This window comes from Rhineura floridana, chromosome 2, assembly GCF_030035675.1.
Source record: "Rhineura floridana isolate rRhiFlo1 chromosome 2, rRhiFlo1.hap2, whole genome shotgun sequence".
NCBI classification, from domain to species: domain Eukaryota; kingdom Metazoa; phylum Chordata; class Lepidosauria; order Squamata; family Rhineuridae; genus Rhineura; species Rhineura floridana.
In genome coordinates this window covers 60,998,157-61,024,160 of record NC_084481.1, presented here as the reverse complement: position 1 = coordinate 61,024,160, position 26,004 = coordinate 60,998,157, and the positions used below count along the sequence as shown (strand labels likewise).

At 39.8% G+C, this 26,004-nt stretch overlaps 1 protein-coding gene across 2 annotated transcripts in view; it reads left to right on the top strand.

Annotated features, from left to right (window-relative positions):
* Positions 1 to 20,496, top strand: part of LYPD6 (LY6/PLAUR domain containing 6) — a 66,992-nt gene extending 46,496 nt beyond the window's left edge. For both annotated transcript variants that reach the window (XM_061608832.1, XM_061608831.1), the window contains 4 exons: positions 4,966 to 5,155; positions 11,608 to 11,706; positions 15,478 to 15,608; positions 16,691 to 20,496. In XM_061608832.1, the coding sequence (XP_061464816.1) occupies positions 5,038 to 5,155; positions 11,608 to 11,706; positions 15,478 to 15,608; positions 16,691 to 16,852 (510 nt within the window). In that variant the 5' untranslated portion in view covers positions 4,966 to 5,037 and the 3' untranslated portion in view covers positions 16,853 to 20,496. The remainder of the gene's footprint in view (positions 1 to 4,965; positions 5,156 to 11,607; positions 11,707 to 15,477; positions 15,609 to 16,690) is intronic.
* Positions 20,497 to 26,004: the final 5,508 nt, after the last annotated feature.

The following is a 26,004-nucleotide window of genomic DNA, read 5'->3' as shown; positions in this document are numbered from 1 at the left end:
CCGAACGACTGTGAGTCTGGCTTTTAGAATCCTGACAGTTGGTTCTTACTGAGCATGCCCGGGCTTATCATTGATGTCAATGTTAACTTTCTTAAATTAATTAAAAATCAGCCATGCATTTTTTTTAACTTTTAAACTGTAGAAGATGGTCAGAGTATGGGGCAAGGTCAGTAATAGGATTACAGGTACTCTGTGAACATGGCTGATTTTTAATTAATTTCAACAATTTATTTATTTATTTATTGCATTTCTATACCACCTCATATTATGAGACCACTGACAGAAAAAAAGTCCAACAGGAGTCTGGATTTGTGTATTTTGTGTAACGCCATGAAAACCTGGAGGATTAAGCAATTGTTTCTGAGTTCAGGACTATTAAGTTTTGTAAGGTTTTGTTTTGAAATGAGCTTATGGGAAGCAGCAGAATGACATGAAGGGTATTTTCAATTTAACATTGCGGAATGTGAAATATCCATCCTGGCTATAGTACACAGCCACTCTCATGGCTGTATAATAATAAGCAGCACTTTAGGCTGGTAGGAGAGGCTTAAGCATAAAAGGAAAAAAAGAGTAAAAGTTTGTTAGAGAAGTGATTCTAGCTATAGTGATCAACTGAAAATGGCAAGACTTGACAAGAATGTGAATATACGGAGGGGGGAAGAATGATAGTAAATATGAATTTGAGCAGTCTCAGCTAATTGAAAAGAGTGAAAAACAGGTTGGAGAGGATCAATAACAGAATTGTTAGAAAAGCAAATGAGACACAGAGAATACCACACCCAAGAACTTTTGGACAGAAAAGAAAGGAACGACAAGAGATGAGGACAAAGGATCAGAAGACAAGTTTGTAAAAACAGAATAGGTGTTACATAAGGGAGCACACAACAAAGGAAGAAGGGAAAGAACCAGGAAATGGTTACAAATATGGAATAAAGGAGGAAGAATTCAAGGGGCTCTAGATCTCCAAAAATCTGTGCTGGTTGGGGCTGATGGGAGCTGTAGTCCAAAACACCTGGAGGGCACCAGGCTGCCCTAGTGTAATACCTGTGTGACTAGTGGAAATGTAAGGTTGATTGTAAGAAGTGTTATGCCAGGGTTTTGGATGACTAGAAAAATGTAAACACTCAGAGTTCTGAAGAGTCCACCTCTTCCCTCAGTCTGGCTATTGGCTGCAATGGGCACCCGTTGAAAACACAGTCTGAGCTTTTAAAATTCTTAATGGTTAACTTGGGGTTGGTCTGGAATGGGTACAAGCTCGTTTAGGACAGGACAGGCTGTCCACACACCTATCTTTTTGCCTACCATTTTCTTGATAAACCATTATTTCAGCAAACACTATTATTGAAGCACTGGTGGTGTGCTTATGCTTATGGCACTGCATAAGACGACATGCGCTTTCCAGCAACACTTTACCTCAACAAAATATCTGAATCGTATCCAATGAAAAGCTGGCATTTCCTAGCCTGTTCTTTTTCTTTTGTCTGCTTTGTTGACTTCATCAAAGGAACCATCTCACAAATATGAATTGCAAATAGATAACCCTCCAAAGTTAAGTATGTAAATGTGCTTTCCACTATGAAAGCAGCTGTGACTAAGACCCAAATGACTTGTCTGCTTAGGCTTCCGGAGTTGATGGCAATATGCATACAGTATCTTAGAGTAGCTGTGCCCTAGGGCAGTTTTAGTGTATTCACAGTTTCCTATTCTCTCCCTTGAGAGGTTGTAGCTTGCTCTTTTGATCTGTCTTTTATCTCTCCAGTTTAAGGATTAGGGACTTTCAAGCTTTCTACAACAGAGCTGTAAAGAGGGACTTGGTGGCCAAGGTGCTAGTCATATCCATTTGACATACACATGCACACACCAGCTTTGATGGGTCAGAGATATCCCAGAACAGAGACATGTTTTGCATCAGATAATGTAAGAATTAACTTCAACAGTTAAAATTAACTTCAGCAATAAAGTTAGGGAGTAGGATTGTCAGCTGGCCACGCCCTAATGCTGATTTATGTGGCTTCTCCATATGAGTTGGAACTCTGCATCAGTGTAGCCACCAGGGAACTTTGCCCACGGCTACGTGAGATGGGATGTTTTGATGATTTTGAGGTGTGACTATAATGATGTCAATTGTACAATAGTAATCCCGGCTGCATTTTCTCGTAAGAGACTGGGGCACTGCAAGGTACTTAAAGAATCCAAAGCACAAGCCCACAATGCAGATTTGCATAAAAATAAAGAACATCTCTGAACAAGATTGTGGGTGGCTGGGATCTCACTGGCACTGCATATTGCGGCATATCTAGGTACCCTGTAAGCAACTTTAAAAAAAAAATTTAAAAGGAGGAAGTGGCAAGATCTGGGGCTCTACCCTCCCCCAGATCACCTCATAATAATGCCCATGCAAGAGACATTAGACATAGATTTAAGCACTTCATATTGTTTCAGAAATTACTGTTGAGAATTGCTTTGATATCACAGTAACACTAAATGTAATAATACATAGGATGCTTTAAAAATTTTGTGTGTGTGTGTGTAAATCTACACCTAGCATTACTTCACTCTCTTGAACGCATGATGAGGAATGTGCAGAGTTTGGAAAAAATGGTGGGAGCGGTGAAATAATTTCATTATCAAAATGAGTATTCAGGGATCACCATTTAGACCAACTATTTATTTCATTTTATTTTCAAAATTGCCTAAACATAATTGCTTGCAACACCTATAAGTGATGGCATCCCACCCAATCATAATAGCAAATTATTTCATTTTACAGTGAAGGGTGACTTGGGATAACAAAGTGATCTCACCCATCCTGTGTTTGTTTTAAAAGTTGGTAGGATAATGTGCCTGTAATATATGGAAGGCATCTTTCACTGAATTACTTTTGCTTGTTTTGAAGAATATACAAGCAACAAGTTACACATTTATTTAATAAGGAACTGGAACAACTTTCTAAATACACCACCTCACAAATTGACCTGAGCATATGCTTACTTGATGATATTTTCTTCAGTTCACTTTAAATAAAAATGTGAATATTTACTATTGAATAACCTCTGCAGAGCTTTTAATATAGCATAGCTTCGTGATCATCAGTGCTTGAGTAACATCTGAATATTGCTGTTTTCATGTTCAACGTGATAGGGGTGATTTTAGAGAGCTACTCTGTGTCTTTTCAGGAATAAAAATTGGGTGGGAAATATGTTGCTAAAATTGCCTGCTACAGATAATCTAAACAGCAGTAGCTGTACCAAAATATTTGCTCCTGTTATGTCTGTGGTCAAGCTAGATTTTTTTGACTTTACAAAAAGCTTACACAAGTGGACATACCTAGACGCCATCTCTTATGTGTGGCACCTCTTCAAGCCACCTCATCCCCTTTAATTAATGCAAAAGCAATTGGTTTGTTGGTTCAGGGGAAAAGGATGGACATAACTATCTCAGTTTGAAAATCTGTTTCACACTACAAAATTTGTGAGGTGAATCAGGTCATGTACTTCAACATAACTGCATAGGGAGAGCATTCGGATGGTTTCGTACTGTCCTGAGGAGCTCTACCGGAACCCACTTATGAATTGAGGTGAAGTGTATTAAGATTTTTGATAAATCACTTTAAAAAACAAACAAAGGTGTTTAACTCTTAATGGGACTTGGTGACAGTGAACCTGAAGGGGCACATATTTTGTTGTAAACTTCTAGGGCTGTATTCAACTAACTCATTGTGCTAGTGGAAGCCATTGCAAAATTCCTGCTAGTGCAATGGGACTTCCCCCATCTCCTCCCCCCACATGCCCTCTGTGCCCTCCCCACATCTGCTCTGGAGGGTTGGGAGAGCCCCCAAATTGGCAGGAGCAGAGGGAAGATCTTTCCGTCAGGCAAGCAGAAGTGCTTGCACTGACAGAATGATCATCTCAGCAGCTGAATACAACCCCTGGTTGTTACAGCATATTAAGCATCTTGGTATGCTGAACCTTACAGTTTCAAAAGGTGTCTGAGACCACACACTGTTAATAATAATGCAGGATTTAATCTTCATCTTCCTTAGCTTTCACCGGCAGCTGCCCAGTACTCTCATGATAGGATCTCACTATAACAATTCCTCTTATTTTTTAAAAAATAAATTGTCGCTAGTATTTTAAAGGTGATAGCTCTCAGTGGACTCAGAATCCTGCTTAATAAATAAAAGGTCATATGAAATTTAACCAAGTGTTCTAAGCTTACATCTTTTTGCCACTTTCCCAGTGCTAAGTTTTTGGATTCAGTCCAGTTCCAAGTCCTGAGTCAGGCTTGTGCTTTGAGCATTTGGGGGCATTGTTTTTATATAACTGCATGGCCAGAACATAGGTAGTCATACTGATTTTATTCTAATGAAATAAAAGTGTCCCAATTTCATTGAAGCCCAGATAGCCCTTGTGTTACCTTCCAAGATTTCCCTTAGATGCATGTACATGGGTACCGGGGCAGGGGAACCTTGCACATACTATTACTGCATGTATATGCAGTATCTACTGCAAATGGCAGCTTCCCACTAGATGTTCATATGGTAAAATGAATCTACACAGTCATCAGATGTGAAGACATATACATAATGATGTACACGGGGAAAACGTATGGTGGCTTGAATCAGAGCAATGGTCCGTCACTTCTAGTACTGTGTCTACCCTTTCTGAGTAGCAGCTCAGGATCTTGGGCATAAAGCCTTAACTGAAGAAGCAAGGGATTGGATCTGGGAAAGCCACATGCCTCCTCTCTATCTTTTAAGAAATAAATTTGGGCCATAGTCCCAATGTGTCTTGGCAGTCCAGTTCTGGAGTACAAGGTATGGCAGAGATCCAAAATTCTTAGTGTTCTGATATGGTTAGCAGTCCTTGCCTGGGAATAACAACTTTTACATTTTAATCTTGCAGATGTGTAGTTTTGTTGGGCTTATTCACCCATGTTGTGTGTCTTTTCTTCCTGTGCTTCCAGGTGCCTATCTCTTCCAGATACAAGAAGAACTTACTCCCGAGAAATCCGCATGTTTGAGGTGCCCCCTCTGCAATGGCATCTTGGCCTGTGCTGGCCTGGGTCCTGCTCATGAGCTTCGTTGCTGACTGCCTGAAAGGAATTCAAGCCCGAGACTTTACAGTGAAAGATATTGTCTATCTTCATCCTTCAAGTAAGACTTGTAGACCAGCTTATTATATTAAGATGCTCAAGGTCTGTGAAAAGGGGAAACAAGCTAACACTTCAGAGAGCAGAAGTAGAAGATGGTATGAATAGGCTAGCCTTTTGTAGAGAACGATTGACTTCCTAAAAATGAAAAGTGTTTAGGGGGCTGACTTTTTGTTAGGTCAGTGATGGCTGGGATTCTCCAAAAATGTGGATGCTCAAAGATCTATCCTATGCAGTGCCCACACATTCAAAGATAACTGAAATGAATTTTGATGGAGCTTAGCTGTGCCATCAGCACAGAATCCAGTATCCAAAATGATAAGGCAAGGTATGAGCAAGGTTTTTGTCTGCACAAGGAGGCTCTTCACTCCACCCTTTGTGGAGTGCAGCAGTAGTTTATGTGTACTGGTTTCAGGACAGGCTGATAGGAAAAAGCACACTCTCTTATTTAATTATTTATTTAAAAGTTTCTGAATTGCATTTTCATCCACACTTGGATTTACTTATAATTGCATTTATATCCCGCCTTTCCTCCAAGGAGCTCAAGGTGGCATACATAGTTCTCCTCTTCATTTGGAAAGGCAGTGTATATAAAAATACAAATGTCCTATACAATATTAAAACAAACAAAAGCAACATAATAAAATCTAAAATAATAAATCAGAAACTATTCAATGAGCTAAAATAAAGTTTTAGGAGAGTTAAAAGTCTGAGCAAATTAAAAACATTTTAACCAGGCACTGAAAAGAGTGCAATTTCACCACTGGCTTTGCTTCCTTTGGGCACCCCTGCCACGAAGGTCATGGCACGACCAAAGCTGGTAACCACAGTTTCTCAGTTTGGACAAAATTTGAAATTGTAGCAAATTAGAGATTACCTTGTGTAATTGTGGCTTGTGCAAAAGGATTGCATGCATAGGGAAAAGGCCAAAATATATATAATCACCCAAACACAGCCAGTACCTTTGATCTGATCTAGTCAGACAGTTCTTATATTCCTAGTGGACATTTACAACAGAAAATGCTGGCACAGTATCTCTTGACTTTCAGCCTTCCCATTTCTCTCCACTAGAAAAAATAAAATAAAATAGACCTTTTTAAAAAATAGGAAAAAAATAAAGAAGCCACAACTAAAAATGCAATACTAACTATATTTGCTGACATTTAAATGTCTTATATGAACAAATAAAATGCTTCCTGTCTAGGCTTCTCTCTCCCAAACGAAATAGACCATATCCAAAACAACTTTTAAAAACATCCTGTAAATAACAATTAAATAGATCTTGTAAACAAAAAATGTTTGTGCTAGAATTGCTCTAATATAGCCTCCTCTACCCCCTCCCTTCTGCATGGCCTGGTTCAGACATAAAGCCGAACCATGATGTAGAGTTATGGTGCAGCAAACTCCACTTTCCTTCTCTTGCATGTCCGCTTTCAATGAGATGTTTGGAAGCATCTGTTTTACTTTAAACTAACCCATGTTTCCAGTTCAGAGGTATAAACAAGCCATGACTTGACCGTGACTTGTTACAATAAATACATAGTTTAAGCTAACTACAGTCTGTCTTTTTGGAAGTAACTATAAACTGTGGTTCATTAAAAACAGTCTATTTATTTATTTATCACACTTTCCCTAGATACATGCATTCAAAGCAGCTTACAGAAAGTAAACAGCTGAAATACAACCATACAATAACCATAAGGCTTCTGCTGGAAGGGCGGGATATAAATAAATAAATAAATATAATCGAAATTATCGTATCACTATAACACTAACAAATCCTGGTTAACGATTCATGTAAAATGTGTGTTTTAAAAACTTGAGAGCATAAAGCTTACCAATCAGTTAAGAATATCCTAGCAGCCCCCCCTTTTATACCTACTCAAAAGACCAGAAACATATGTCTGACATGTCTGAGTCCTTTTGTTAGCAGCTCTCTTATGAAGGCTCCTGAAGCAGGAAGTGGATGTTTCCAATGTCCTCCCTGCAGCCCTGTTGAGGAAGATAGCAGAGAGCAAAGTGTGCGATCCTAGCCTGAGGCTCATTCATGTAGTGCTAAATTATGATTTAGTATTGTGTCCAAATATTCCTGTATGTGAATTGGGGAAGTGGGAAATTTGGCTGTGGCTTGTGTCCTTCTGCCCTCTTCCCCCCCCTCCGATTTTTCTTTAGTTTTCCTAATTGCATAAATCCATTGCTTGAGCTCAGTCTGCATATTGCAGAAATAATAAATAAGAAGTCCAGAAGTGCTTCTTTAAAGCGAGTCATAGAAGAGCACACTGGGGGAAATCAAAACCTTGGGAGTAAATGTCCAACCTTATCCATATTCTTGGGAGCGGGGAGCATGCCATAAATGGGCAGAATGAACTTCTAATCCAGGAGGAACAGTCAAAGCAAATTGCTGGGCCACTATTACAAATGCTGTAGTGTATGTAATACTGCTGCCACCTGTGGTGTCTTGTCTTTCCTTCTTGTCTCTATCTGCACTCACCTTGCCCTTCTACCTATTCTTCTCTGGTCACGTGTCTTCATCCTGCTTTTACAGGTATCCTAAACTCTTCCATGTGACTCCAGATATTTTTTCCTACCATTTCTGATTTGGCAACCTAGGTAGTTGCTCTGTTCTAACTGTGTTAAATTGCTTTTATAGTATTGCATTGTTTGCATTGTTTGCTCTGCATTCTGTTGTACGCTGCTTATGACTAAGTGGACTAGAACTATCATAAATAAATAAAATGCACACTTTAAGGGAGTTTTCATCTTCAGGTGGTTTTTAAAATATAGTTTGCACAACTTCAATCAGTTTCTTTCCCCCCACCTCCTTTTTTTAGTTGTGACTTGATGATTTAAAAACAAAGACACAAAGGAGAAAAGATTTTTTTCTGCTATTTTCTTACACTCTGGCGTTATCAGGTGCATTACTGTTGACCAAGAGAGTTAATTGCAAGATATCGTTACAGGCAAATTCTGGGCACTGGGCAGTTGCTTTTCATTTCCTTTAGAATAGTCCTCTTAAGGGACTGGGGCTTTTTGCTCTGAACCGCAGTCTATCAGGCTTATTAACTTCTCTGATCGTGAGCCAAAGAAGAGTCTCTCACACAGCTGTGGCTACCATTTTTTGAAGTTCTTTCAGTACAAGAAACTTAAAAAAATATATAGCAGTGAAGAAAGTACCAGGCACCTCCTGGGAGGTTTTGCAATCTCTCAGCTTTAGTGTGTCTCTTGCCTGTAGTGGATAGGAGGTGTAGCATCAAGGAGTCATAACAGTGAAGATTATCTTGCTTGTGAATACAGGAGAGGTATAGTCCCCTTTCTGCCTCTGAGTGGAATTAAGTTAGCTCTCCTTAACATGCACCTGGCATAATTCAAATATAATTGAAAAGCTGAAGACTGCAGAAGCTGTGCTGTCAGACTGGGTCCTTGAATAGGGTTTCTGCATTCCAGGTGCATTAGTGCACTTGCTATTATTTTTTATATAGATATGAGATTGAGACCACATCACACTATACATTTAAAGCAGTGTCATATCACTTTAAATAGGCATGGCTTCCCTCAAAGAATCTTGGGAACTGCAGTTTGGTGAGGATGCTGAGAGTTTTTAGGAGACCCTATTCCCCTCACAGAGCTACAAATCAATCCCTCGACCCAGGGAATTCTGGGAATTGTAACTCTCTAAGGTTTGCATAGTGGTTAGAGTGTTGGACTATGACCTGGGAGACCAGGGTTCGAATCCCCACACAGCCATGAAGCTCACTGGGTGACCTTGGGCCAGTCACTGCCTCTCAGCCTCATGAAAACCCTATTCATAGGGTCGCCATAAGTCGGAATCGACTTGAAGGCAGTACATTTACATTTAAGGTTTGATTTCAATAGGAGATCTTTACAAACATGGGATACTTGGGATTCCAGTGCTACCTCTTCCGCTGTGATGGGGGAAGGAGACTGAAACCTCTGCTGCCCACCGCTTCCATGGTTCTTGTGATCAAATATTGTAAGACATCTTATTCCGTTCCTCTGGATGAATGGAGAATTCACCGTATCCAGAGTATCCTGTTACTTCATTCAGAAGGGGAAAAATATGATAACCTGGGGAACCAAATTATACAGAGCTGGTATAAAAAGGGTTTCAACTATCCTGGCACTAAAATCCTAGTCCTTGGCATCATACCTGTAGGTGCTTGGGCATTGGGGACTTTTTTCAGCCCTCGTGTAACTCATAAAGGCTTCTTTTCTTTCTTTTGTAAAATATTGGTTCATTTTCGAAATGGGACTGAACTGTAGGAGTGTGAGTGTTCCAAAGCCCAAGGCACCTTTTGTGAGCCAGCAATGGTAGTATGATACATTAAGTTGATATAGGCTGCTTGCCAGTGTACAATTCACTATAACAAGTTTTCATTTTTCCCAGAAGGAAGAAAGTAATTTCTCTTGTGACAGCTTCCAGAGAATACAGCAGCGAAAGTCCTAAGTTTTCATTCAGGCCCTTTTGGGAGAGGGGGCATAATATGCCAATGGCTATATAGTGAACAGTGTTCCTGAAAAGCCGAGATTAACTTTGATGCTTGTGTTGATCAAGATGTTGACAAGATGTTGAGAAGCAAATTTTATATTTTGCTATATCACCCTTTTTTTTGAAATCAAACATAGCTCACATCTGCACAACAATTTCTTCTCCAAATCCCAGTCCCGAAATCTCTATTCGCTATTACAAATGTTACAGTAATAAGTTTATATTTCTCTTTTTTGTTCCTTGGAATGCTGTTTATTTGCCTCAGTTGAGCTGAAGCGAGAGTTTTGCAGGGTTAATGCAGAGGATTCACTGTAGATATATCCTTAGCACCAAGAAGGCATTCATTAACAACATATATCTTTTATATCAGTTTTAACTTGTCTGTCATCTTTCCCAAAGACTCCTGGCGCTGTGAGAACAGAATCCTGAAGCAGATGGGCCTGATGCAGTGCTGCTCTGATGTTTTTAATTGGAGATGGTGAAGGCGTTGATGATTTTATTCCCATGGAGAAGAAGTTACTATTGAACCAGTGTAAGGCTGCGCTCCTATGCACATCTGCTTGGGAGCAAGCCTCTTTGAGTTCTCAGCCTGCACAGGATTATGCTGCATGTCTGTAAGGTAGATATGCGCAGAGAGTGAAATTTCGCTTTTTGTTTAAAAGGGCTGGTCAGAGTCAGGAACAAGATGTGTTGATCCTACAGATAGGCACTAGCATTCATTTCAGCTGCACTGTTCTTTTGCTTAATCCAGGGACTCCTCAAGTGTGTTGCATTGAGGAGAGGTATTCTGATCTGCTGCTTTTTTGTGTAGATCATTACATTTGCTATCATTAAGTCCATCATGTCAGTGGATATTTGAAAGGTTCTAAATCCAAAAGATTGGATCTACACAAGCGGAATTCCACTCACAGAACATTCCTGCTGAAGAAAGGGTGGGGAAGGCAATTTTTGACTATTCCCCCTGTGCTTTCTGGAAATCTGTTCTGGAGGTCAGGAGGTGCTCAGGAAAAGCATGAGAAGGAGACTGCAGGGGAAGGAGGGAATTGCCTCTTGTCTTTCACCAGTGAGAGTCTCTGCTGGATCTCAGTCCCTTTTGCAAACAAAAGAAAGGAGTTCTGGACCTAACCAACCCTCACTCGCTTATATAACTTAGGTGGGGATGAGACCATAGTGTATCGGGGAGAACCATGCCCACAGCTCAGGACCTCTTTAATGTTTCTACTAGAGTTGCTTATGCTTATGTTGATTTAAATGTTGCCGTTTGAGGTTCTGGTTTGAAAAAGTTCAAGACTACTCTGATAAGCTATTTGAAGTTAGAGAAGTAGTGATCATAAGTGACGCATTTTGGGATAAACACTGTTTGTTGTGTTCAGTCTTTCTCTTCACCCTTGTTTCTTTGTTGGTTTCTTTACAAACAAAGGAAACAGAAGGTGGTGCTACTGGTGTGATCCTACTTAGTTAAATCTGTCTTGAAATATTTGGGCTGGTTTTGATGTTACCTGGAAGGGCCAGTCCAGCTCTATATCTTGAGTGAGATCAGAACTTTCTGGCTTTCTGAAGCACAACCCCTCTATGCAGGGATAGCCAATATGTTGCCATCCATGTGGTAGTATTCACAGCTCCCATCATTTCTGAGTCCCCTGCCCATGCTAACTGGGGCAAATGAGAAGGCACCATGTTGGCTACCCTGATAGCATTTCAGTTTGTTTTAAGTTCTTCTTGTTTTGGTAGATGTTTTCTTTCATCTTAAGTCTTTGAGTTTAAATGGAGAGAGAAAACCTAACACTCCAGCTCACATCTCCAATAATGTTCAACTTTTGTCTAAATCCTGTACAAACAGTTTATCCTATCTCTTTCTATCCATTTATTCCTCCCACTTTTTTAAAAAAACTTAAATGTTCCAGTTGGATTAACTATGTTAATGTAATTGCTGTTTTTTCGTTGTTCAGCCACTCCATACCCTGGGGGATTCAAATGTTTCACCTGTGAAGAAGCAGAAGACAACTATGACTGCAACCAGTGGGCTCCAGACATCTATTGTCCAAGAGGTAAATGTGCTGTATGTTTCCAGTAAAGTCGCTTTCAGAATGTGTATCCATTTCAGAGGTGGTTGAAACTACTGTATAACTTCTTTTAATAGAGTTGGCCTTCCTACTCCCCCAAGGAATCATTTAGAGGACAGGAGATTGCCCACCTGTCAGTCACCTGACCTCATGATGAGATCAGGTGACCCACTTTTGCTTGCAGCAGAGAAAGGCACAGCCCACAAGCCTGACATTCAGCTCATTGTCATGTCTTTCAGAGCACTATGTAAGGCTCCATAGATCAGCTGATCATCAGAGCTTGTACAGGTGCACAGGGCTTTGCAGGCACTGCCAATCAGCTGATCAACAGTTCCTGCAAAACCATTTTAGGCTCAGCTGTGTTGTTATCTGCCCCATTCCTGACATCATATACGAGGTAGGTGGATGTGGCTTGCTGAAATGGCCTGGCAGGCCTAGTAAGGCCCACAGACCAGAGTTTCCCATCCCTGCATTAGGAGGGACCTTTTTGGAAGCTGACCCCCTAAGATCATTTTTGGGGCCTTTTATGGTGCTGGATGAAGACCTTTCCATCCAACTGGGCCTTTTAAATAATGTATTTTTTGTAGTCTGGACTACTTGTGTCTCTGTTTGTTTAAATTAATTTGTCATATTTATTTATATTTGTTATATGACTTTTTGTTTTGTTTTGCTTTGAGAGCTGCCCAGAAGTCCTGTTATGGACTGGCTAACTATGTGCATTAAATAAATGGATTAAATCTGAGGGGAGTTCTCCCTTCAATCTTCTTTAGTCTTCTGGAACTTGGCCAGCAGCATCTACAGTCAATTCTGGACTGGTGTAGAACTTTAATATAGATCCTTCCAGCATGTATGTGAAGACCGTACAAAACGTGGTACTGCTGACTATGATGACACTATAGTGAAGAAGATAGTTTATGGGCTTCTGGAGCATTTCATTTCAATTGAATATAAATGCATAGGCCTGTCTCATATACAGTGACCTGGTACAGACAGAGCAATTAAAACAATGTCAGATATGTTTGGTCAGATAAATGTCAATTCCCAATGGTTTATTTCGGTCCTGCTCAGAGTGTGGCTAGAACCAGTTGGGACCAACTGGAACCAGGCCAATGCCCTGGGAACCTTGTTGGAAGAGAGAAAGGGAAAGTAGGCACCATGGTTTGCTTCAGCTGTGAAGGAAGCATGGAAGAAGGATGTGCTCTGCCAGGTTGCTTGAAAACGAAGCTGCCCAAGAGAAGTTAGATTGGATGCTCTAAGCGTCCAGCTCACTTTACTGGGCAGAGTGAGGAGGCAAAGGGGTTGAAGTGAGCAGAGACTGGGATGGGGAGGGAGTTGACAATGAAGATGGAAGAGAGTTGAAGGACTGGAGTCCTCCCCCGCCCCCAAACTGAATATCCTGTGCATGGCACTTAACTGAGCCTTTACTTAAGATTGCAGCCAATTTACATTATTCTGCTGGGGGGGAGGGAACAATAATTTGTAGGTAGCAGCAATACTCTGATGAAAGCCATATTACAAGGTGCTTTTCAATAAAATACAACAAAGTGAGCAGCAGCGCTGACTCCTGAAAACATTGCCCAACTTCAAAGAGGCATGATTTGGGACATTAAAGGAAAGTGGCTAATTAGGCTGCAGGACAGCTTACATTTTCGGACTCATGTTTCCATTACTCCCCTGAATTCATTAGTGTAGTTTGTAAGCTGCCTGCTTTTGATGATCTAGCTGAGATATACTTGCCATAGTTTGGCTTATACGAAAGTTCTTTTGTGTTACCTACTTTAAAAGATACCAGGAGCTTTTTACATCTTGTCACAGCGGTACTGCTGTATATCTCCAAAATATGGGATTTGGAGTGTGGAATCAACTAGGTGGAAGATTTAAGCCATTTTTTATTTACTGCAAAGACTTCAATCTGCTTAAACTCACAGCTATTTTATTCTATTATTCTTTTTATTTTTATTATTTTATTCTTTTTATTTTATTCCTTTTTATTTTATTCCTTGTTTTATTCCTTTTTATTCCTTTTTATTCACATAGTACAGCTAATTTAGCCAAACAACAATCAAAATGCATGACAAACAATATACATGGCAGCTAGATGTTAGAATCGGGTTCCCTTATTTCTTGGAGGCAGAGAGAAGGCTATTGTGATCCCCTCCTGACTCAAAGATATTGAGAGACAATGTATCATAATGCAAGGCTGAACAGCAAGCCCGAAGGCATCAGATTTCACAGTCTCACTGCCTGTGTTTCCAAAATAAATATCTAGTGGATGAAAGTATAAGACTAGAGTTTCAGTAATTTTCCAAAGGAAGGGATGTGAGGAGATGTGCAACTGACGAAGGCAGAAGCGCTGAACTGTACAACTGGATGTTCTTTTGGAAACTTCCCAAGACACCTGTTTGCACTCCAATGCTAAAATGGAAGTGTGGGTATAAGATATATCTGGGAAAAGAAATGTGACATGGAGATTTTGCATGACAGTAGTGTTCCTTCCATCGATGAACTGTGTAGCCCACAGGTGGAACACCTTTGGCCCATAGGCCAAATCTAGCTCACCAGGCCTCTGAATCAAGCCATGCCATCTCTCCCCAGTTTCTGTCCATCACCAACCCTGATCTGCCAATCAGCTGTCAAGCAGGCAAACCTGCGCACTCTCTCACTCTTTAGCGGTCCCAATTTGTTCTGTGCTGGCCACTGAGGAAATGAAGCCACTTCCTCCATGGCCAGTGCAGAAGTTGAATTAGGCTCGTAAAGCCTCATATGTGGCCCACAAACCCCATATAACATCTTCTGTATGAATGGCTGAGGGACCGGTATGTGCTGTACACCAGTTCTGTATGGTTTATAAGGATTGCAGAATAAGCGCACTAGAGATATGTAAAACAAGCAAAGCAATTTACAAGCAGCGGTGCTCTAAGACAGGTATAATTACACCTCTTTTATGTGACCAATTTTTTTTACTGGTGTAATCCTGTGTGAAAATTTTGAGAAAATGAACAGAGAAATGTTTCTTGCACATATTACAACGTGAGCCTATCCAAATAAATTATTGGTTGTTTCAGGAGAGATAATATGAAACATTCCTTCTTACAATGCACAACTAACTTTTAATTGAAGGTGCTGCCCCAGAGTGCATTGAAGATGCATGCTGCTTAGTGCTTTGAAGATTACATGCTGTGGCTTTTAGGGAAGGGAAGAGGTCATCTGGCTTGTGCATAATCTCAGTAAGAGAAGAACCTAAAGTAACCAGATGATGGGGATGGAGGAGAAATTCAATTCAGATTGCACTGAAAGCCAAATCTACAAAATTTTGTACTTCCGGCAGCAATACGTGAACTGAACACAGAAATCTTTTGAAATTCTCAGTTCTCCAAATTTTGCAATGGCATGCCTTCAGCCAAATACTGTGTACAAAAATGTGTATATTGGGGGAAAATGTACATGAAATGTATACATTATTGAAAAAGCTAAGATATATATTAGGGAAATTTGCTTGCAAAGGATGTCCAGAGAAATTAGCACTAAAACACTGATGAATTTTCATGAGGACTGTTTTTTTCAAAATCGCAAACTGATGCAGAAAATATAAGATTTGAAAAAAATGAGACACTGAGAGAAATCGAAAGATTTTGCCCACCTCTACCAGATGATCACAGTGTTGTCTGCCTGTGAATGATATAATCTTCCATGTTGCTCCATGAAGCTTCTTACAACAGGAACAGTCCAAACTCAATTTTCTGTCTCTCTTGGTAGCTACAAGATATTGCTACACCCAACATACACTGGAAGCCAATGGAAAGAGTGTATCTGTTACTAAGCGCTGTGTGCCACTGGAGGATTGTTTGTCTACAGGATGCATAGATCTCCAGCATAAAGGGCTGAAGGTAAGAAGTGAAACTGGTGTCCTTTGGTGCAAGCTAGCTCCAAGGCATAGCAGTTCTCTGTTACCCAACATGTACATCTCTTGCACAAAATGGTGATGTTGCCATTTTTATTTGCAATTATTTATTTTTGTGGCTTTGTTTCGTATTCTAATAGGCTTCAGTTATTAAGCAGTGAATAAAAGAAGGAATTAAGGTGAGGAACTAAACAAATGTGTTTACTACTAACACTGGATGATTGAGGGTGACCATATAACAACGGGAAATTTGGAGAAATAGAAATTCTTGACTAATAGTCTGATCCCACAGAGTTTACCATCCATGGTATGGATGTTACCAAGATGGTACGCACATAATGGTGAGTTAAGGTCTAGAAGTGGTTGCCTGCAATCATCCATTGGGTTCATTTAAAACATGGTAATATTGTAGATACCTATAAATTTTTTCATGGGGTTCTTGAATGGTTCTCTGCTTTCTCTAAAGTTCACAACAGTTGGCTTTTCTTTTTGCATTCCTTTCAAAATATGGCAATAAAGAGGAGAACAGATGAGGACTTTTTCCTTATTAGTTTCTTAACACAAGAAAATTCTGTAATATATGATCAGTCAAATTGACTTCTTCATGCAACACTATGGCTGGGCTTCAAAAAACCTTCAGGCATGGTAGCAACTTCCAGAGGGGTAACACTTTCCACTTCAGATTGGTAATGGGGATTGTCTACAATTGTATTTTCTCCCACCCCAAAAAAGATCTTTGATACATGCAATGGGATTTTTAAAAACTTAAAAAAACAAGAAACCCTTCAAACAATAGACCACAGTACAATCTGCTTTGATCCTCTCAGCTTCAAAAGTGGCTTTGCCATGAGACAAAGGAGGCTTTTGGAACCCTGTGATGTGGATGGATAAAAGATGGAACAGCATATAGATAAAGCAGTGCCTCCATTCCCTGCAATTCTGTACTCTAAATTTTCATTTTTTATTTTAAAAAGCCACATTGGAACTAGGAGTGTAATATGTAGTTAGCATCATATGATGGTTTCTTCAAATATAGAACAGTTTTCTTATTTTTTTTCCTTTTTCTAGGTCTGCACTTCCTGTTGTGAGGGAAACATCTGTAATTTGCCATTACCCAGAAATTCAAGCGATGCCATCTTTGCAACGACAACTCCCATAAATCACGTACAGAGACATTTGCAAAGTGCATCAGTCATAATGTCATGTCTCCTGTTAGTCTTTGCTATGTAGATGTACTAGGATAAAGTGCCAGTTACTCATTGAATGCTTTTCTCAAGGATGGAAATATTTATGAATACATATGACTTTAATATATGTTTTTTAAACCTTTTTTTTAAAGTGACATTTCTAAACTTACCGTCTTGAATTCCTTTAGCCTTGGCTGATTAAAAAGCCTTAGTTTCTGATCTGGGTCTTTAAAAAAAAAAAAAATGACAGGAGGGGGAGTCTGTTGTAAGTCTAATACTTTGAAGGAAAATGTTAGTAATCAAAAGATTTTGGTCACTGAAATACTTGATGGAAAGTGTATATTTGTTTCTAAATTGTTGCTCTCTGCTTATATCTATAATCTTGTACATAACAGTAATACCAATAGAAGATCATGGCTCCCCATTAAACTAACTCTACTATGCAAAAAAGGCTTTTGATTGAACAACTGACAGTGCTAAAGAAATATTAGTTGATTGATCATTCTAGTTTTAATCAGCTGCGTACATTTCCATATGAACGAAACAATCATTTTGAAGAAAAAAGCATTCTTTGTTCATGTGTGCATGTAGAACGGATGCCATCTTCAAAGATGGTTCCTGCAATCTATGCTTCTTTTGGTAAGTATTAGCATTTTTAAAATATGTAGCATTTTCTTCAATCTATTGCCCAGTTAATTTGGGTCATCCTTTTAATCTGTCAAGAAGCTATTGATTAGTTAAACTTAACCAATTAAATAGACATAAGGCTATAGTCCTGTACAGACGTACCTGAGACTAAAGTCTCATTGAGGCTTTGAGTAGAGATATATAAGATTGCTCTGTAAGGTTTGATACCCTGTGCACACTTACCTGAGAATAAGTCCCATTTGGACTGAGTGGAACTTACCTCTGAGTAAACATGCCTAGAAATACTTTTGGCACATGAGATGGTTTATTTTACTTACTAGACCACAATATTTATTTTTGTATGACATGATCAGAATTGGTGGCGTGTTGTACAATGTTCCATTCTGAAGCAACTACTGGCAGTGCTACTGTTAATGCACAGGCTGTATTTGCATGTCATGATAAACCATGGCTAATTATTTACTGTGAAGGGACAGATGGCTCCCAGTTGTTTCCTCTCCACTAGTGAGTGGAAGAAATGAGCTGTGTTCCTTGGCTTAGTACTACATCTGAACTGGGGTTCATGATTTGTATGGAACGAAAGTTATTCCTGGTTCATGTGACATGCTAAGTCAGCGCTTAGTGATTGGTTTCTGCTGCTTGTGCTTTCAGAGTGATGTGGAACCTGTCTGTGTATTCATGAAATGGAAATGGACTGCCTTCAAGTCAATCCTGACTTATGGCGACCCTATGAATTGGGTTTTCATGGTAAGCGGTATTCAGAGGGGGTTTACTATTGCCTCCCTCTGAGGCTGAAAGGCAGTGACTGGTCCAAGGTTACCCAGTGAGCTTCATGGCTGTGTGGGGATTCATAGTAAACAATTAACCATGAGTTATCATGATCTCTGTTTGCAGCCTATATGTATATTTTGTGATAAATGACTTTTTTTAAATTAGTGCTGGCAGGGAAAAGTAAAGTTGAAGTAAATTCAAATATGTGTCACTGGCTTATGGAAGCATAAACACTTAATAGAAGTTTATATACAATGAACAGCCATGTAATCATGCATTATTGTGATTTTTATGAGTTGTTTTCAGGTTATTGTTTTGTTTGATTAATGCTGATCTGGAGGAACTGGCACTTTACCAAATTATAATATAGATTCATGCTATAAACCTGGTGACGGGGGAGAGAGAGAAAAGGAGGAGGAACTGTATGATCAAATAAGGAAGAAAACTTTACTAAATCCTAAGTGCTCCACAAACATCTCTGTCCAAAGCAAACAAACAAGCCATTCACCAGCCTCATATTGTGTGTGTGTGCATGCAAGGATATCCAAATCCTAAAATATTTGTAATTTAGCCACTTTGTGATGACATGAGCCATCATATTAATTGCAACAAAGAAAGCAGGAGTTTGTGTAAATGTAAATATATTGCCCCTATTAAAAGTAAAGGTATAAACCATATATACACAGCCATCTGAACTGGAGACAATTATCTAGAAGATATTTTCACTATTTTTTTCAGTAGATGCTATTTCCACATAATAATGTACTCTGCACTTAATGGATCGGGGAATTATTTGGGAGTAAGATCCACTGACAATTTGAGTCATGGTTAGGTAAAGTTAGTCATAAAATCACATTGTAAGCAATGAGATTTATTTAGTTGTGTGACTAACTTATGTTCTTCTGCTTTCAATAGGATTTAATCATTACTAACACCCTGAAATATATTCAGGTCACAGGGTGCCCCTATGCAGTTTCCCCTTCCTGTTGCACGTATTCCATTCCAGAAGACTCCTTAACCCGCAGGAGTGACTTTTTGGGGGTGTAGGGCAACAAGAAAATCCTCTCCCTCTTCCTGTTCTTAGGACCCAAGCCAGTTATATCCCTGTGCAAGCAATGGCTTGTTTTTTGAGTTATTTTCTTCACGACACACGTCATGCACATTTTAATCCACAACACCCTATTTCATACACAGCTGATCTGACATACTCTTTTCCTGAGACCCTGAGCATAAACTGGTTTCAGTAAAATTACAAATCAAAGGGATGCAACCTTGAAAATTGGGACAATACATCCACTGTTGTTGGCATATCACTAAAATGACTGGTACTGGACAACGGGTATGACTTCAGACAGCCTTTTGTCTTCCTCACTACTGAGCTCATTTCATAGCATACCCTTAAACTTACTAAAGTCTTTACTGGGACTGAAACTATGTGCCAAAAATGTTTGATTTGTATGCTCTTAAAGTCGTGATGCATCAGTAATTTGGAAAGTCCTTTCCACACTGTAGAAAATACTACAGGGCACCTAAGTTATCTACACGCTAGTCCATTCACCACATGGAGGCAATTAGAAGTGGCATCCCTATGTGCGCTCTCCAAAGCACTACTGTAATGTGTAAACACGGCTCCTTGTGGTTTTAGGTCATATGGAGAGTTTCTGTACTAATATTGTCAGTTCATGGTGGTGGCTGGTGATGTGGGGAAAAAGTGAAATGTGTGATTAGCTTTTTTTTTTACAAGTTACAGTGCAGAGAAGACATAATGGGAATGTTGTTTTAAACTGTCTCCATGTGATAGGGCTAGTCTACATATTAATCACTAAGAAATCTTTTTTACACTGTTTATTCCTTACCAAGTAATGTGTTGCATACATTGTGATCTCTGAAAAGGTTGGTTGTTGAATGTTCTAGCCATATGGTTTAGCCCTTCTCATTCATAAGGAGGAACGACTGAATTGTCCTGTCTGTGAAAGATGTTATGAATGTAATACAGTGTCACTCAGGAAAGTCATATACTACTCTGTAACAGTTGAATTGGAATGCACTTTGAAATCTTAATTTTAAAATTTTACAGTCCAAGCATGATGATGTGCTAAATTTGTATTTCCACATTTGTATTTCAATCTGAATTTTAGATTTTTAGGCTGTGAAAAATGATCCACCCTCCAATTTCATTATGAAAATGTGTATATGTTAGGAGCATGATAATCTAAAGCCATATTTGTGCAAAGTTCCTGGTTAGTCTCCTTTCTACTGTTTTTGTATCCTTCTGTCAATGTATTCCCATGTAAATAATACTCCAAATTGTTAATGTTGTATATTTTGTACATTCTATAAATGTTTTAAACATGACATGTTTGATCTTTCTCTAGTCTGTGTGATTTCTGACAGTTTTTGTACTTAGCTCTGAAAAAGGGATGTTATATACCAAGCATTCTCTTTATTGTACATACAGAGTATCAATTGAGGCCTGGTTCACATGTTGCTTGAAACCAAACTATGACTCAGTGGGACTGCTGGAGAGGGGCTTGTAGCTGCTTTGCTCCACCCTGGTCCTTCTAGCTTCTGAATTGAGCTAAGCCATGATATGGCTTAGTGTATCATCTGGACTAGGGTTTGCGGTTGAGCAATCTTCTCACTAACCATGAGTTGCAGCCAAATTTTGCTGCTGCTATTATTTATTTATTTATTTTATTTGTATCCCGCCCTTCCTCCCAGCAGGAGCCCAGGCGGCAAACAAAGCGCTAAAAACACTTTAAAACATCATAAAAACAGATCTTAAAATACATTAAAACAAAACAGCGATAAAAACATTTTTAAAAAAACAACTTTAAAAAAGGGGCAAAAACATTATTAAAAAAACATATTAAGCAATTCTAACAGACGCAGACTGCTACTAGTGCAGTTCGTGGTTCATCCATGGACAGGGAAAAGACTTCCTTTTTCTAATTACGGTGCTCTTACTATGTATTGTTATGGCCTGAAGAGAGGGATTTCAACCTAGTCCAAAGGATTACTGTTGATCCCAAATAAAAAGAAATTCTGGTTGGAAAATGCTGCAGATACAGGGGAAGAGTGTGGTCTTCACAGAAAGAGTTCTCTACTCAGAAATGTATTTTTGGAAGAGAACGTATTAGACTTTCCTTCTCTCTTTGTAGCTGATTGGTGAAATTCTACAAGAAATATATTTTGGTTGGCATCCAAAAACTCCAGATAGATCACAAAGCAGCTCAACCTGCATAAAGTATTCCTCTCTCCCTGGATTGTAGAGTTAATGCATAACGCTGGGAAAACTTATAATGCCAAAAGCATGTGAAATTGATCAATGTCTGCCCTTGCCTTAATTTGGCATTGCAACATGAGGCCATAAAAGGGAGGGAGGTATCCCAGAACTAGTCCAGAATTGTTAATGAATTGTGCACCATAAGTAAAATGGACAGACTATTAAATAAACCATGTAGTTAATGAAAGCAGTCTACCTACCTCATACCCACACCCAGAATAGATGCCTTATTTTTGGTATTTCCCATGTTACCCAACATTGTTAGGCAAGAGCCCACTGTTTTCATAGATGCACAACACTAAGGCTATTCGTCTGTCTGGCTGTTGAGGGTTTCAATTGCTTGTTTGTTCCTGATTGTACACCCTAGTACAGAGGTAGGGAACCTCAGGCCTGGGGGCCAAATTTTGTAAAATTCCTAAGATTAACCTTTAAAATAATGAAAACAGCAGCTAAGTGGGAAGAGTAACTATAGCATATGCAGATTATACACGGAAAGGCATTAAAGGTCAGCCTGGTGCCTCAAGCTCACCAAGTAGGGTGGCAGGAAGGCTCTCCGGGGAAAGTGTTTCACAATCAGGGAGCCGCCACACACAAGCCTTTCTTGCAGGGTTGCCACTGGGATCAGGCTTATGGGATCTGCCTTGATTTTCATCATGAGAGCCACCAACCAGTGCTTGGTGCAAGAGAAAGACACTCCGAATTAAAGAATTCTGAGCCCAGGAACCGAGTATCAGAAGTGAAGTGAGTTCACAGTCCTTCCACACACACAAATCTTAAGAACACAAGAACAGCTTGCTGGATCAGGCTAGTGGCCCATCTTGTCTAGCATCCTGTTCTTATAGTGGTCAATGAAACGCCTATGGGAAGCATACTAACTGGACCAGAGCACAATAGTACTCTTCCCTACTGCAGTTTCTGGCAATTGGTATTTAGAAGCATAATGCCCGATAGGGTTAGTAGCTGCTGATAGCCTTATCTTCCATGAATTTGTCTCATCTTTTAAAGTTGGTGGCCATCACTGCCTCTTGTGGGAGTGAATTCCATAGTTTATTCCCTGTGAAGAAGTACTTTCCGCTGTTTGTTCTGAATCCACTCTTGATTACCCCAAGGTTTCTTCATTTCAGCAATATAATTTAGGACAACAGGTCATTTTGTTACTGCTGCTGTTAAACAACTGGGAGTTCCAAACCTTTGCTGATCTACTACAAATCATCCAGAGATCCAGTAGATCTATCGTATACCCAATGGTGCTCTGTTTCCTATGACGTAGGAACTCTGGATGTGTGAACTGGTGCTCCTGTGCCCAGGGACCACATCATATGTATTTGTCAGTGTGTGTGCATGTATGCATACACACACACACACACACATATACACACATATACACACACAATTTTTTAAAACTGAACACTTAATGAAAGCATGAATGCAACAAACAGGTGTTTCATAATGTGGATCATACAACTACAGACAGGCTGCGGCTGCCTTTTGGCGTGTGCAAAACTGGGATGGTGGTTGTGTAGTGTGTATGTGCAGAATGGTTCTTAGGTGCATTGAACTCAGTAGGATTTAAGTACATAGTCAAGCCATTAAATCCAACTGATTTCAAAGACCCTTCATCATATCTAACTTTTTTTTTAGATTGCACCCATAGACAACATCAATGTCTGGAAATTATACTCATCCCCAAACATTGCAAAGATTGTAGCCTTCAAGTTCCAGAAATTTCTCAAAAAGATAAGTGCAAGACAGCTGGAAGCCTTGCTTCAGCATGTCTCATTGCTGCCCTGGGCATTCCTGGTCATGTATTTTTATTATTATTATTTTACAAGTAGAAAGAAAAAAGTGTCTTTTTACTAAATGGACTGGATGGTAAAAAATTCTCTAGAAGTTTTGTTGTTAAATGAAGGAAGCTTTGTATTGATGGCCTCTGCAAAAACGTTTGCTCAAAGACAAAGGGGGCTCAGAGCACGGTGTGGCAGAACTGAAAATATATTATCAAATTTTTACTTTATTTATTGAGATTTATATTAATGTTTTATGCAAGGAAAGAAAACAGATTGGTAAAAGCAATGGCTAATTGACGAAGAATGAACTCGAATCAATACCGGCCTGTTAGATCAATGGAATGCTTTCAAACAGACACCCGCCAATGGATCCCATCCCTACTAGGAACACAGAATCATTAATGCAGTCACTCCCAAAAATGCAATCATGGAAAACAAAATAATGAAATTATTTAAAATCCTTGGAAATATGTGTATGTTATCAACCAACTGAAATTTGGACGTTGAGAAAATTCCCTGTTTTCTAAGTTGTCATCTTTGCTGCAATTTTAAGCATGTATTCTTGAAAGTATATCCTCCTGGAACTGTAAGCAGCTGGTATAGCACAGTGGGGAGGAGAGCCTGGCTAGGAGTCCAAAGTCTGTGAGTTCAAATCCCTGCTCGTGTCCTGGGTGTCAAGAGCCAGCTAAAGATCACCCCACAGTGAGTGGCTCAGGGGTTACGTGCCCTGCCACCTGGCAGCCATGGGTAAGCTGCATAGTCCCAAGCAGCTCAGTTGCCCCCCAGCTGGCAGTTGCAGACAAGGAAGGGGCTGGCTTGTGCAGCTGTGGCAAGCTGAGCAGGCCCTAGCCAGCTGGGGAGGACTAGCCTCAGAGGGAGGCAATGGTAAACCACCTCTGAATACCGCTTACCATGAAATCCCTATTCCTAGGGTCTATGCTTCCATATCTCTGGACTAGGCTTGGAACATGTGGAAAAGAGATATGTTCCATTTGTATCTTATTAAATTAACGAAGGCAATTATTTAATTTAGTTATTACAACTGGCAACAGACATTGTATGTCCAACATCAATCCCTTTGGTGGAACAGTGAAGTGTGCTTTCAGTTTTATTTCAGAAAAGAATAATGTGCTCAAGTAAGGAAAGTTTTGAGAAACATTGTGTGAGCCTAGGCAGACAGATACATGCTACTAAACCATGACACAGTACCCAGGGGAGAGGTCCTGATAAATGAGAGTTACTTAACTCTTATTGCCTTGGGAAAGAGACTTGATCTGATTTATATAATAGTGAGAATGTTTTGGTTTCTCTGAAACATCTAATCTTACAACCCTGTCCACATTCCATACACCTACTGTACACTTTTTCTTCTAGACTCTTACAGTATCTTATGCAGCAAATCAATCTTATGTCAAACCTGACGCAGACAACTTGGTCACATCAGCATGCACAAAGCTTGCTCTTGCATGCAAGACTCTTTGGAGAGAAGACATAATGCCAAAAGAAGGGTCTTGCTGGAACAGACCAAAAGTCTATCTAGTCCATCATCCTACTTGACACAGTGGCCCACCAGATGCCTCTGGAAGTCCACAAGCAGGACTCAAAGATAACAACCTCCTCCCACTGTTGTTCCCCAGTAACTGATATTAGGATGAATGGAGGGACTGCTCTTCTGCATTGGCATCTTTACCATCAACCAATCAGAGTCCACTTGTAGCTTCTGGAGGAAGGAACCTGGCTGATAATGATGACAGCTGCCAGGGACCAAGGAAGAAACTGGCCTTACATTCATCTATGTATTATATCTCAATTTCTTGTTAATTAAGTTTTAATTGTTGCAAGCAATTTTGGCTGAAAGATTAGGGTACAAAAGTAATACACGAAAATAAAACTTTCAAACATTCTGTCTCTAAACATTAGCCATTGATGGACCTAACCTCCAAGAATATCAGTTCTCCATTTATATCAGTTCTCCATTTAAAGCCATCTAAGCTAGTGGCCATCATATCTTGCAACAGTGAGTTCCATAACTAAAATATAGTCTTAAGTCCAATTGAAGTTAGTCATGCTTTTAAAGACATCACCATCCAACATGTTTGTTCACAGTTTCAAGATTATAAAAACACCTGCATGTCATGCATTAGCAGGGGTGGGGAACCTGTGGCTCTCCAGATGCTGCTGGACTAAAACTCCCATAAGAAGAACATAAGAAGATCCTGCTGGATAAGGCCAGCATCCTGTTCATACCAGATGCCCATGGGAAGCCCACAAGCAAGAACTGTGTGCAAGAGCACTCTTCCCTCTCCTGCGGTTTCCAGCAATGGGTATTCAGAAACATACTGCCTCTGACTACGGAGGCAGAGAATAGCCATCATGACTAGTAGCCCTTACCATTGGCATGCTAGCTGGGGCTGATGGGATTCACTACATCTGACGTATAGCAAGGAAGATCACCTACCTCTATTTCAGCCCATACATTAAAACAGCCTTTTCCAACCTGGTGCCTTCCAAATGTGTTGGATTACAACTTCCATCAACTACCGCCAGCATGGTCAATGAACAAGAATGGTTGGAGCTGTAGTCTAACATATCTGGAGACTCCGAAGTTGATGAAGTCTTCAGTAAGAATGAAATTGGAGGCTCTTCTACCTTTCCAAATATAGAATGTCCATCATCCAGGAGACTCACCTTGGACCTACTAGG